Source organism: Festucalex cinctus, chromosome 19 (assembly GCF_051991245.1).
Source record: "Festucalex cinctus isolate MCC-2025b chromosome 19, RoL_Fcin_1.0, whole genome shotgun sequence".
NCBI classification, from domain to species: domain Eukaryota; kingdom Metazoa; phylum Chordata; class Actinopteri; order Syngnathiformes; family Syngnathidae; genus Festucalex; species Festucalex cinctus.
Window position 1 is genome coordinate 13,952,403 of NC_135429.1, and position 13,949 is coordinate 13,966,351.

The window sequence follows — 13,949 nt, forward strand, 5'->3', positions numbered from 1 at the left end:
GGTGTAAATGTTATTTGACTGGTAAATACATTCGAATGTACTTGAAAATACTTTTATGCAAATACGTTGGCACATTCTTGGAGGCAAAATGTTACAAATGTGTTTCACATCGTTTCCTGTTTGTCTGTAGGTATATCTGAAAGCAGTCGGCGGATCGAAGATAGCGTCAAAGGCTTGAAGAGGAAAAAGGTTGTCGCAGAGAACAAGCAAAAGAAAATTCCGAAATCGCCAGTGAAGAAAACAGTGCAGTTGAAAACTCCTGAAACTATCGGAGGAGACCACAAGGAAAATACACCTGCTTCCAACAGTCCTTCCCATAACCCTTCGACATCACCGAGCGAGAAAAGAGAACCACAGGATGATCAACCTGTTGAACAATCCCCTGACAAAGGGGAATCGGTCACTGACAATGAAAGGCTAAAGCAAGAGGACAACAAATCAACGCTGTCATCACACAGACCAACCAATGATGAGGAAGAGGGTTCTCTAAAAGTGGTACAACCAAAGGACAATAAAACCCAAGCTTGCACATTTGATAAGGATCCTTACCACACCAGCGCTCCCCTCGATGTCCTTCTGAAGGCGATGGAGCCTGACATGCTGACACTTACCGAGAGGAAGACCTTCCAAGTCACAGTTACTCCAAAACCAACTTCTACCCTTCAAGCTCAAGCCACGGGCGAATTATCAAACATGCCAGCTGTTAATATTGGTCTCCATACTCAAATGTCTCCTATGCAGACGTATTATATTGACAAACAGGGTAATTTCATTGGCATCGCAGCACCGTTACAGGACAGCGTACAGGCATCTACACAGGGTGACCCTTTGCAGTCGTTATCATTTGCAAATCAACATTTTATTCCTGTTGCATCTAGCCCGGAAAAGCCGAGCCTTAACGTGAGTTTTAATGCTGGACTGTCTACTATATCTCATGCGCCGGCTCCCTCAGGCTCAAACGCATTGCCAAAAAGCCAACCTCCAATTGTGCAAACCTGCCAGTCGCTCTCAGCAAGTGTGCCCAGCACCATTCAGGTCCCAGTTACACCTGGAAACAATCATGTTCAGATTACAACCGTGATGAATTTTGGGTCTGAGCAGGTTTCCAAAGACCAAAAGCCCAAGAAGCCGGGAAAATATGTTTGCGAATACTGCAACCGGGCGTGCGCAAAACCCAGCGTGCTGCTCAAGCATATCAGGTCTCACACAGGAGAAAGACCATACCCTTGTGTAACTTGCGGTTTTTCCTTCAAAACCAAGAGCAACTTGTACAAGCACAAGAAATCACATGCTCATGCTATAAAACTCGGTCTCTTTGCACGCTCTGAATCGGGAGGTCCGCCGCTATCGCAAGATTCCGACAAAGCCCTTGGAACTCAGTCGGAGGCGGAGGAGAGCGGAGACAGCGATGACGACGGAAGTACCGTCGATCTGGATCCGGAGTCATCGCAAGGCAGTGCAGCAGCTTTGTCGGAAAATAGCATCCAGAGTGCTGGAACAAACCAAGCAAACTATGGAGAAATTGACTCAACAGCTGTTTTTGACTCAATGAAACCAGCTCCTGCTCAAAGAGGTCACGAGCCCAAAGTGACAGCTGTGTTACCAAAGGTTGTCGTATACCCAGTTAATGTTTCACCCCTGAGGGCAGACAGCCCTCGGTTTACCGGCGCCGCACCCGAACAAGCTGCTTCGCAACGGCAACGAGAGTTTCCGAACGTTAACCCGAGAGCTAACATCACGGTTCTGTCATCTCTGAAAGAGGCGGTAGGTACAAGTCCCTCACTAGATACCGTGAGCGAAGATGAAGACCAACAATGTAAGTCGCCACTTATAAGTGGGCACGGTCAGCTTCAGAGGCAACAAGCAACAGACTTTTCTCAACAGCAACAAGCAAAGTGTCTACTTAGCCCCCGTAGTTTGGGAAGTACAGATTCTGGCTATTTCTCTCGCTCGGAAAGTGCCGACCAAGCAATGAGCCCGCCTAGTCCATTTGTAAAGATAACACCCCTGGCTGAAATAGACATATCCAGAAAGGATAGTCCCAATGTCCCTCCTGTTGTTTCTACAGTAATGCACGTAGCAGCAGAGCAGAGGTCACAAGCCAAAGAGGGACAGATGCGCCCTCCGTTAGAGACAAAAGCCCTTTCTCTTGAAGAAAGAATTTCAAAGCTGATCTCTGATAATGAGGCGGTGGTAGACAACAAGCAATTGGATAGCGTGAAACCAAGGCGGACATCTCTGTCAAGGAGAGGCAGCATCGATTCTCCAAAATCCTACATATTTAAAGATTCCTTTCAATTTGACCTTAAACCAATTGGAAGAAGGTCAAGCTCAAGTTCAGACATTCCCAAGTCCCCATTCACTCCCACAGAAAAAGCAAAGCCGGTGTTTCTTCTCTCCGTCCCTTCTCAATACCCCCAAATGGAATGCTTGCCGATAACGAGGAGTAACTCTATGCCCACTACACCAGGGCACTCAGCTCTTCCACTCAATATTCCGCACCTGCCCCACCCTTTGCGAATTTGTCATTCATTTGATGATAAAAGTTCAGTCAGCGACGACGTATTTTCATCCGCACCATCAACTCCCAACCCAGCCATACATTCTCGGACCTTGGTCAGACAAGCTGCGGTGGAGGATTTTTCCAACAGCGACGGGCACAGACTTCCTACAGTTCGCTCTATGGATGACGCATATCACGGTGCAAATAATAGCACGGAGCACATGCAAAGAAGTCGATCTTTTGAGCACAGTCAGGAAAGGCAAAGAAAACTTCAGCAAAATAAAGGCACAATGTATGAGTGCGAAACATGTCGAAACCGGTACAGAAAGTTAGAGAACTTTGAAACGCACAAGAAATTTTACTGCTCAGAACTTCATGGGCCCAAGAACAAACCTCATGTTGTTAAAGAAACAGATCAAGACGTGTTTCATATCAACATGCAAACAAACGTAGTTCCTAGGTCAACAAGTGGCCTAGGATTCATCGAACAGCAGACATCATTCAGAAAGAGGAGGAAAATGAAAAGTGTCGGAGATGAGGACGACCAATCGCCAACTGACATAAATCCACCTTGTTCAGTGACTTTTGATTCGTGCCAGTCACTGACAACCTTCGGAAATCAATCTTTTGCCCAGCATACTGTAATGGTTGATATACAACCCAAAAACAACCAGCCAAAGCTACCTCAAATTCAACTTGTAGCACGGGGTGCAAGCGCTTCAGAATCAAGACTGTCACCAATTCGAGAGACTCAGATCAGCACCTCTGCTAAAACAGAAATGCAGAGGCAAAGAAGCGGTACTTCGGTCATTAGACACACCAACTCTCTCAGCAGACCTAGTTCATTTGAGACCGAATCTACAGATAGGAGTTCTCCATTGGACAGTAGAGAAAACGACCCCCAGAAATCCAAAGCAGATGTAACAACAACTGATGTTTACCTTGAAAAGTTACCAAACAAGGCTACACAAGCCGATTCCAGGAATCAAAGAATGGGGCAATGCACTGATAGTACTGCGGCAGTCACAGCAGAAACTTCTACACCTGCCCAACAGTGTCGTCTAGTTCGTCAAAATAACATCCAGGTTCCTGAAATTTTGGTCACCGAAGAGCCCGACAGAGAACACGAAACGCAGCCTTCTGAGCAGACAGAAAAGCCGACAGATCAATTTAGCTGGCCACACAGAAGTGAGAGTTTGTCTAAGCTACCGGCAGAGAAACTTCCACCAAAAAAGAAGAGAATCCGTCTTGCTCAAATGGACCACTCGTCGGCCGAATCAAGTTTGGAGTCAAGTCTCTCGCGAAGCCTGAGCAGAGATAGTACTCTGTCGCACTGTTCCAGCATTTCAACATCTTTTGACAGAGAAGAAACGTCAAGATCAGAAAGTCCTTCAGGAGGCGAATGTGCCAGCAGAATTACAGAAGGTCAACCAAAGGTCTTCAGCACACTTGGCGTACCGGGAGCGATGAGGCGTGCGGCGTCCGAACAGATTACTTGCACTCAGCCCTCGGTAGAAATTTTATGCGACTACCGTAGCAAGTCTTTTGACTATGTCAATGTTTCGCCCAGAAGAGGTCAATCACCAGTCGGTTATAGGAAAAGTGGACCAAACACCCAAGCTGCCCAAGTTCCACTTATTGAAAGGAGGCGGGGGCCATTAGTTCGCCAAATGTCTCTAAAGATCTGCCCAGATAATCAACAGTCTGTTCGGAAAGCTGCCATAAATCTTGACAAAGCCCCAATTACAAATATAAACCAAAACCGCTCCCAAATTCATATAGTCCCAAGTTCAAACAGATTTACAACCCAGCCTTTCATCATCCATTCTGAAGAGTTACCCCTGCAAAATAATGAACAAATGGTCCAAAGTATTCATCTGGGGAGCCCAACACAGCAGCCTCAAGTCTATGGCCTTCCTCACCCTTGGCATCAAACATCCAGAGTCCAAGTATGCCAACAGGTACAACAACCCGCGAGCCAGATTGTTGTCGGAAGTGAGAAGGCCCTAAACAAGCCAGCTGACATGGGAGACGGTAAATGCCTTGTGCCCAAATACCAATTGCAATGTCCTACTCAAAGGCCAAGTCAAACATTTTCAGAGGTACTCCAAAACGTCTATCCGAATCAACCCAGTCATTATTCAGACGTTGAGAAAAAGTCTGTTGTTTTGGCAGTTGAACAGCAAAGAGTCTCAAACATTCAGACCCAGGCAGGCGGCAATCCGTTGCCACAGATCCTAATAACTCATGAGCAGATGCACACTGCTCCCTCGGTCTCCAGCAAAAGTCCCCATCCAACTGCTCATATCGTAGATACTGAAGTTCATGCTTCACCAATTGTTAAAAAGGATTGGACTCCAAGTGTTAGTCTTCATACTAAATCAGCTGAGAGGCCGTCATCTCTGGGTTCTTTACACTGCACGCCGAAACTTGCATCAGTGACGCTTTGCCCACAACAGGAGCCAATTGCTTCGAGTAAAAGAATGTTGTCACCCGCCAACAGTTTGGACATCTACATGGAAAAGCATCAGAAACGTGCTAAGGATGAAAACGGCGTGGCCTGCCTAACTGATGGCAGATCAGTCAATTACCTGAATTCCACTTTATCTGAAGTGACCCGGCAGCGGAAACTAACGCTCGTTAGGCAGGTGTGTACAACTGAACCGGGTGATAGTCCAATTGAGACGGAGGCTCCTCCTTTGCCTCAAGTTAAAACAGACACAGAGAAGGATCTTGATGATGTCAAGCCAATGTCACCTGACAGTACCGGTCTGGGAAAAGACACGAGCGGCGTTATTTCAGAAGAGGCTCCCTCCGTTGTCAATGCGACTTCGCCCGATCGCCAGGCTGCCTCCATGCCAGCCGGTCACTCCCCGAAGCCTCACGTGAAAGTGGAAGAACATCGGCGGAACCTCGTCAAATCGCCCATAAGACCGTCAAGTTTCCATGGAGGTCACGTAAAACTGCCCACATCTGTTTCCGTGGTTAACACAAAAGACGGTCATCGGCTGTCTTTCCCCAGCCTGAAGACGACGACCACTTTCACTTGGTGCTTTTTGATGAGGAGGAAACCACTTCACACCCTACAGACTGACCAGAAAACTTCAGCGTATGCCGCTTGGGCTGTCAAACCAAACAACCCAAACCCACTTGGCTTGTCCACAAAGGTGGTCATGTCTCTCCTTGACTCCAAACAGAGTTCAAAGAAAATCCACTACACCTCGGCTATAAAAACTTCTGGAAAATCTGATATCTTGTCTTACTCTGGCAAGCTGAAAGATGTCATGCCAAGGGTAAGAACATTTTTACTTTTTTTTTTTTTTTTTAGTAACAAATGAATATAAAACAATAAAAACCATGGCATATCATTACAGGTGCCGGTGCCCCAGAAGAGCAGATCAGTTGAAGCTAGAAGTAAAGCTCAAGTGGAAACTCATTCCAGCAATGAGTCTGATAAGGAGGTGGCGCCAAAATCAGAGCCAAGACGGATCAAAATCTTTGATGGAGGGTATGGTTTTGTGCTATTATTCAACTTAAGCACTTGGTTTTTCTATGCCAAATTTACCAGTGGGTTCAAAGAAGCAGGTTTCGACTTGAATAAAACTTGGTGTACTTGTGGATAGCGACAGCGCAACACTGAATCTCAAATTTTAGGTCAATGCGAGCAGGGGCTTGGGAACTATGACCTGCCGAATTTTGACATTGTCTGCAAAACGCGAAGTGACAGCCTTCCTTTGAACCCTTATATCTCAAGAACTACTAGGTCAATCTTGACAAAACAGGTATTTTTGGAATGGGAATTCAGCAAGGATTGTAGTTCTGCAATCATTAAGACGATTGGTGCATTTGGTTTATTGACCTTGCAGATCAAGGTATTAATTCAGTGGGCTGTAGCTCCTAAACCCATGCTCCGATTGGCATAAAATGTTAGATTTAGTGTTCTGGTAGCACTATCAATATGTATACCAAGTTTCATCAAAATCTGAATTAGATTGGGCTAAAAACTTATTTTGTGGATGATTTGGCATGGAACAACCCTACATGTTTGTGTTTTTAATCTCATGTTCCAATATATTTTATCTCATGTTGCAATCCCACAGATATAAATCAAACGAAGAGTATGTTTATGTACGTGGGAGAGGGCGCGGTAAATACATCTGTGAGGAATGTGGGATCCGCTGTAAGAAGCCCAGCATGTTGCGCAAACACATTCGCACCCACTCCGATGTTCGGCCGTATCACTGCATCCACTGCAACTTCTCCTTCAAGACCAAAGGTGAGAGATTTTTGTGTTCTCAAGTAAAAAAATATGGCTTATGCAGTCAGGTTTTCAAAAATATAACATTATAATAATTGTATAATGTCTGGGCTTAAATTATAGCATTACAAAGGCAATATAGGTAGGGACTGAACTTACTGTGTGATACTCCATACTACCATAAAATGAATAAATAAAGTAAATTAATAAGTCAAAAATAAATGTATAAAAGGATGCTAAAATTAAATGACCAATATTTTTATATTGGTTATAGCTTTACTTTTATTCATTGATTTATTTGTAATTTTGACATTTTTAGTTCTCCGTAGTTCCATTCATCCTTTGTTGTAATAAAAAAGAGGTTTCAGCATCCCTTCAATGAAGATGGTGTGATTCACCATTCGTTATCAAACTTGCCTCCTTCCCACGCAACACTGCGGAACAGTACTTTGTCAGAACAGCCCACGCTCATTTAAAAATGTCTTTATCAGTTACTCACCCTTTACATGCAGCTTGCCCAGAGACTCGCGCCTTACGTAAGCGCATCCTATCCTACGGTTCAAACGCTACCCACCCATAACACCTTTCTGCTCCTTTCAGGAAATCTCACCAAGCATATGAAGTCCAAGGCGCACAGTAAGAAATGCATGGAGATGGGGGTGCCCAATGGACTCTCCGAAGATCAAGATGCAGAGGATTCAGGTATAATTGTTTAAAAAAAAAAAAAAAGTTGTCCGCATGGTGCTTTGTTGCTTTGTCATTGAGCTTTGCTGCGGTCTAATTAGAAATTCCAAATGCAGCTTCATCCTCTGTTAACTCCGAGTGCATGTGGGTGGCAAGCACAACATTTACAAAGAGGAAATTGCTACGTCTAATTTTAGAAGGGGGGAAAGAAAAAAAGGAGACAAGCTGCCTGAAAGCATTCTATGGTCCCAGTCTCCAAGAGCATATTTGTTTTTCCACCTCTGCAAGCATTGGAGCTTAGAGGTGTGTGATGGTCTAAGGGGAAAACTCCACTGCTGCCGCAGCGCAAGACATCACTGATTTATTCTCTTATGAGTGCATTTTATGAAAATAAACCAACAAGGGAACTTTTTTGACGAGATATTTCTATTTCTAAATGAATAAGTACAGTCAAACCTAGCTTTTCAAACGCTTCTGTTCTCGACCAAATCGGTTTTCGACCAGAAAATTCGACAATTTTATGTGTCAGGACCTGTCCAAAAAATTGGCTTTCGACCAAACTGAAAAAATCCGAGTGCACCTGAATGCGACTCACTTGGGAGAAAAAGCCGAGCGTACCTGAACGCGACTCACTCGGGAGCCGAGCTAACTCAAATGCCCAGGATGCTTCCTCTGCAGCACATTCGTGTTCAAAGTTTGTTCGGAGCAGACCTGTTCATTGCTATTTATGCAAATCCGACTGTTTTTTTTGCTTTTTTTTGTTGTTTTTTTGCATCGTGTATTAGCCCCTAATCATGGGTTCATAGAAAGCAAGTGTATTTTGTTTTGTTTCTCCATCATTTTAGATAGGATATCTTCTTTTAAAATAAAACGGTGTCTATTTCTACCGTTTTCAATTTATGGTAAACAGTATACACTGTAGTTTATGGTGTAAAATAGTAAAAAAAAAAAAAAACCCATGGAAAATGTTTTTTTTAGACTTGGAACAGATTAAAATTATTTACATTAATTATAATGGGCAAAATTGTTTGGGATTTCGAACAATTCGCTTTTGGAACAGCCTTCTGGAACGGATTATGTTCAAAAACCAAGGTTTGACTGTATAACAAAAATACTTTGGTATCTACAGGAGATCGCAGTCAAGTGAGCAGCGTCGACCGCCAAGATTCAGACGGCGACGACTCCGAAGGTCCCGACGAGGAAGAGAACGACGACAACGATGAGGAAGAAGACGACAGCCAAGCCGAGTCCGGCCTGTCCACAAACCCTTCCGTGTCCGCCAGCCCGCAGCATATTCCGTCAAAAGAGACCGAAGTCCCTCCCAGCGCCCTCCTGGCCCAAATGTCAATCAGCTCCCTCGTGCAGCCGCCAGCTCCTGACCCCCACGCGTCGGACTCGGTCCTCATCATGAACCCTTTGCCGCTCAGCAAGCAGTACTCGATCTCTGGCTACTGCCCGAGCTTGACGCCCATCTGCAACTCTCTGCCCGCTGCCACCGGCGCCGCAACGGAGTCCAATTTGTCCGACGCGGAGTCAGTGCACATGATGAGTCCGGTGTCGCCATGCAGGCAGATGTCCATTGACTATCCTGACTGCGATTGTCCCATAAGCCCCCCAGCGACGGGGTCGGGCTTTCCACCATGCCAGGTGAGGTCTTTGTATCCAAATGGTCTGTCTATAGAAACCTATAGAAAGCAAGTCAGCAAAAGTGTGAAATTAATAAAATAGAAAAGATGCTACCTGAGATAAATTGCTTGGAATGGAAATGGAATGTTAGCTATGATGAGAGTACTCAAAATTTAAATACTTGACACTACAATCCAATTCACAATAAATTCTCACCAGGAACTTCTTAGCGCAAATGTAATTGCTGGTCAATCTGTTAACTGATGGTTGTGTTATTACTAGTGCTGTCAAAGTTAAAGCGTTAAGCAATTAATAAAAAAAAAAAAATCATCACATTAATCATTGTATTACCACAGATTAATCACACTATTAATTTTGACTGCAGATGATTCTTTTTAGCCGACAGTGGATGGTTACATGAAAGGTAGCTGTTGGAGTTTGAGCAATAAACATAACTACATGAGTTAAAGTGAAGCACTTAATAAATGTATACATATGCTGAAGGTCATTTTTTCCCATCTTAAATTATGTGCAAATAATTAATTGATTAGAAAAAGCAGGATGAGCGTGTGCAGTGGATATAAATTTTGGAGATGTCCTCATAACAGTAAATGTCGGAAAAATTAAAGGGGCCAGAAACGTCCCGCTGTTTACAAAACAAACACAAAATGGCAAAATACAGGCTGGGGAGGTGGGGGGGTCTAGGATGAAATTACCACAAAAGGTTAACAAAAACACAGATGTGTTGACTGAGAGAAAGTTAAAGTGTGTACATCCTGTATTTAAAAAGTGCATTTTCCTGAGTGAATCCGGCAGACAGCCCTTCAAAATTAGCGGGCAAAATATGTTGGGGGTGGGGGGGGAGCCTTTTTGAGGCAGTGATCAGTCATGATTAATCAAAATTCTAATATGTGATTAATCTGATAAAAAAATTTTTTAATCGTTTGACAGCTTTAATTATTACTTTAGGTAATGCTAAATGCTATCTTGGTTGACAGTTCAACAGCTGTAAACGTACAATGCACTCACCATTATTTTATTCTTGTCCCACATTGCAGCATAGAAAATCTGAGCTTGCATCAGCATCAAGTCAATTCATCTTTATTTATATAGCGCTTTCAAATATTAGACTACATTTCCCATCATTCTTAGACAAAAAAAGCCGGAAGTAGTTCTAGTTCCGGTATGGTGGAACCCGATTAGATGCAGATAAGAATGCAAATAGGAAGAGATATAAATGGTTTAAATCATTAGGATTGGATTTATTGTATGCATCACTATGATGGATACTGCCCCTGTATCTCACATTGCCATGGATGCACATAAAATTGGACAAAACAACGAGGCAAGGCTCATATGGAGGGCAAAAAATTAATATATGGTAATTAAAGTGAAAGCAACATAAAAAAAGAATAAAATAAATGCACAGAAAATTGAATTTGATTCTATTTGGGCAGGAGCCAAATAGACTCAGGTTTAGAGTCATATATACACTTGGAAGAGAAGGTTAAAAAAAAAAATCAAAGTGACTCAAGGTAGGAATGAAGTCATCAGCTTGGGAGACTGCCGATCTTCTCCCTGAGCCGTGCAGCTCCTGCTTTCTGCTAGTACATTGCTCATGCCCGTTGCATCTGGTTCCATGGAATCTTCCTAACTACAAAATACACAAAATGATGTCTTTGGTGTCTTGAAGAAAAGCAAACGGTAGGAGGGGCATAGCTCAGGTGGCAGTCTCCCAAGCTGAAGGTTGTGAGTTTATTTTACTCTCTTCCCAGTGTAAATCTTAGTATACTCTATATCTGAGTGCATAGAAGTAAATCAATCAATTTATATAAAGACTGTGCTATCATGTTTGTTTATTTCATGCTGCTGATGCTCATTCACACATATCCAAATAATGCCTTTTACAAACCCCATGGTAAAGGTTTGGTTCCCATAAGTTCTAACGTGGATTGATAAAAACGTCAACCTTTTGGCATACTCTATTGGTGCAACCCCAACCGCAAGTTGTTGTCATTGTTCTCAGCTCAAGTCAATGGCATTAATTAGCTTCACGTCATTGGACGCTCCCTGGCGTTCGTTTTGCAAACATAATGAAAAGATTTCTGTCCTTACTTTGAATCCAATACGCTGCAACTTCATTTCCGACGATCACTTCCAGCTTGGTTTATTTTTCCATTGTGCGGCTTGGAATGGTAAACCGTGATCACGCTTCAGTTTCGACCACAAGGTGTGTAGGCGGGACGCCAATAGATACCCCAGCCATGTCAACAGAGTGACACAAACCCAAACAGCTTTGAGTCACCGCTTATCCCTTCAAAGCAACCACTGCACTGCTGACGGCGTTATATTTGGAAGTTTATCACAGGGGTCTGTTTCAGAGATGTAGAGCGAGGGCACATGGAAACATTTTTATTTTATTAATATTTTTTAATATGTCCTGTGGACCTGCCCCACCTTGCTTATTGTCAAAAAATGTGAGATTCTTCACCAAAAATAGTGTTTAATGTTAGAGGTAGGGATGGAACGATACCGGCAATATCGTGACATGGCGATATTAAAACTGCCACAATATATCACCGTCGTTATGCCACGATACTCAAAGAGGAGAATCTTTAAAAAAAAAAAAAAAAAATTCAAAAATCGATTCAAAATTATCTGATTGACAAATGATTTCTGCTTCAATTTTAAGATATGCACAACATTGTCATGATCTACTCTAGTCTGCTTTGCAAGACAAAATGGCAAATAGAGACATTAAAATGTCTTTTTTGTTTTTGTTTTGTTTAAACATTTATTAATTTTGTACCGTAAGTGCCTTTTTCCACAAAAACAGCATGTGGGCTACAACTGCCTTTCCCTCTTCTTCATTTCTAATTTAAAGAAAATCGATTTCTGGATAGTAATATCGATTCGATTAATACATGAGAATCTTGGTTCTTTTATTAATCGATTTTTTAGCACACCCCTACTAGTGACCTTCATATTGTGATAATATTGTACTGTGTGTTTGGATATTGTTACATCCCTAGTCAGAGGGGGGATCAGACTAGTCCGAAAAGAGAAACAAATAAAACAAATAGAAATTTGTTGTAATATGTTTGAAAGGGACAAAACAGGATAAAAAAAAACAAACACATAAATTGTAGCAATAAGCCCAAAAGGAAAAAAGCATAAAATAATTAATACATAATATAAGAAATAAATTGTATTTTACTTGAAAATATTTTATATAGCATTTTCTCTCATTTTTTTTCCCCCACAATAGGATCCCTCTTCTGCCACTCATCCTTTGGCAAAAACCGAGTGCGGCCTCCCAGTGGACCGAGGCACACAGACGTCCACTTCGCAAAGTCCTACGCACGCCCCCCTACAAGGTTTTTCCCACCCCCTGAGGATGGAGACCCAGACTCACCTGTTCAGTCATCTTCCTACGCACTCCCAGCAACCTTTCCGCCCCCCTTGCAGTTTGCTTCCCGTCGGCGGCATCCAATTGGTGCCTGCTGGACTGGCAGCTTATTCCACCTTTGTGCCAATTCAGGCCGGCCCCGTTCAGCTCACCATCCCAGCCGTGAGCGTCATCCACAGAAACGCCAGCCCGCGGACGGGCCCCAACTTTTCGCCCCGGCCGGATCACACGCGGACCCAGTCGCTGGTGATACAGGAACCGATCGGCAACGTGGTGCCATGTTTCCCCATAGGTCAAGTGCAGGGTCAGGCGGTGCAGCCGGTAGGTTTGGAGACGCTCAGCCTAATGGGCCTGGCGTCCAGCCAAGGGGTCGCTTTGCAGGTTTTGGCGGCGAGTCCCACCTCCCAAAGCAGCACCGGCACCCAGACGCACATGCCGGGCCTGCAGATAGTCAACATCGCCCTGCCTGCCATCATTCCCTCGCTAAGCCCGCTGCCAAACCGGAGTCCTCTACCTTGGTTGTCTGACAAGCAAGGGGGCCCTGACGTGCTTGGAGTACAACCATCTCAAACGGAGAGTCCCTCAGTTTGCATGGCATACCTGAGACCGCCCTCTTTGCCAGTCAGCACCACTGCAGGACTTGATTCAGACAGCAAACAAATTTTGGACAAGGCAGAAAGGGAGAAAGCATCACCAAGTCTGGCAAATAGCGCGGCATCCCCCAAGCGAGGTGTCGAGAGAGCATCACCCAGCTGGCAGAAGGTCATTGATGCCTATAATGAGGTTTCCAGCGATGATGAAGACAGACTGGTTATCGCCACCTGAAAACAAACCCCCAGCCAAAAGCTCTCCTTTGTTGATTTATCTATGTCATTGTAGTCACTTTATGGCTGAAAACACTTTTTTTCAGGGGGCTTGTTTGTGTACAAATCACCTTTCAAAGCACACAAGCTGACATTCACATTGAACGTGCAATCATGTGGCAATTCTGATGACCAATCATTGTATTTTTTAGTTGATGTCAGCTCCAGAAAATGTTTTTGTACATGTTGTAAAGACAATTGTGCCTTTATGGAGTTTCTTCTTTAGTAACCTGTATATAACTCAATATAAATCCAGTAGTTGCTTGTTTCTTTTTCTTTGTATATACTGCACACCAAGTTGGAAGTGGCAAAACAATGGAGGATCTCACTTCTTTCTGTTTTTTGTTGTTGTTTTTTTTGGACCATTTCTCATTTGTAAATTAATCGCAACATAATTGTTGTACTGGTATATGTACATTTCTATGGATAATGGGGAAATGTTTATGTGTACAAATGTTGTGTTCAACTATTTATTATAATCCATCTCGTGCCCATTCAGACTTTCTGGCCCATTGGTATGTGCGTTATGGTAGCTTTACTTTGCTGTATCGATAATCTGAACTGTATGAGTAAAGATTTGTTTACAAACACTCGATTGGTTTGCCA

General features: G+C 43.4%; 1 protein-coding gene across 3 annotated transcripts in view; it reads left to right on the forward strand.

The window, feature by feature from the left end:
• The window catches only part of hivep1 (HIVEP zinc finger 1), a 56,161-nt gene extending 42,228 nt beyond the window's left edge, over positions 1-13,933 (forward strand). For all 3 annotated transcript variants that reach the window (XM_077506490.1, XM_077506491.1, XM_077506492.1), the window contains 6 exons: positions 131-5,796; positions 5,878-6,011; positions 6,604-6,779; positions 7,362-7,463; positions 8,575-9,092; positions 12,340-13,933. In XM_077506490.1, the coding sequence (XP_077362616.1) occupies positions 131-5,796; positions 5,878-6,011; positions 6,604-6,779; positions 7,362-7,463; positions 8,575-9,092; positions 12,340-13,305 (7,562 nt within the window). In that variant the 3' untranslated portion in view covers positions 13,306-13,933. The remainder of the gene's footprint in view (positions 1-130; positions 5,797-5,877; positions 6,012-6,603; positions 6,780-7,361; positions 7,464-8,574; positions 9,093-12,339) is intronic.
• The last annotated feature ends 16 nt before the right edge of the window (positions 13,934-13,949 follow it).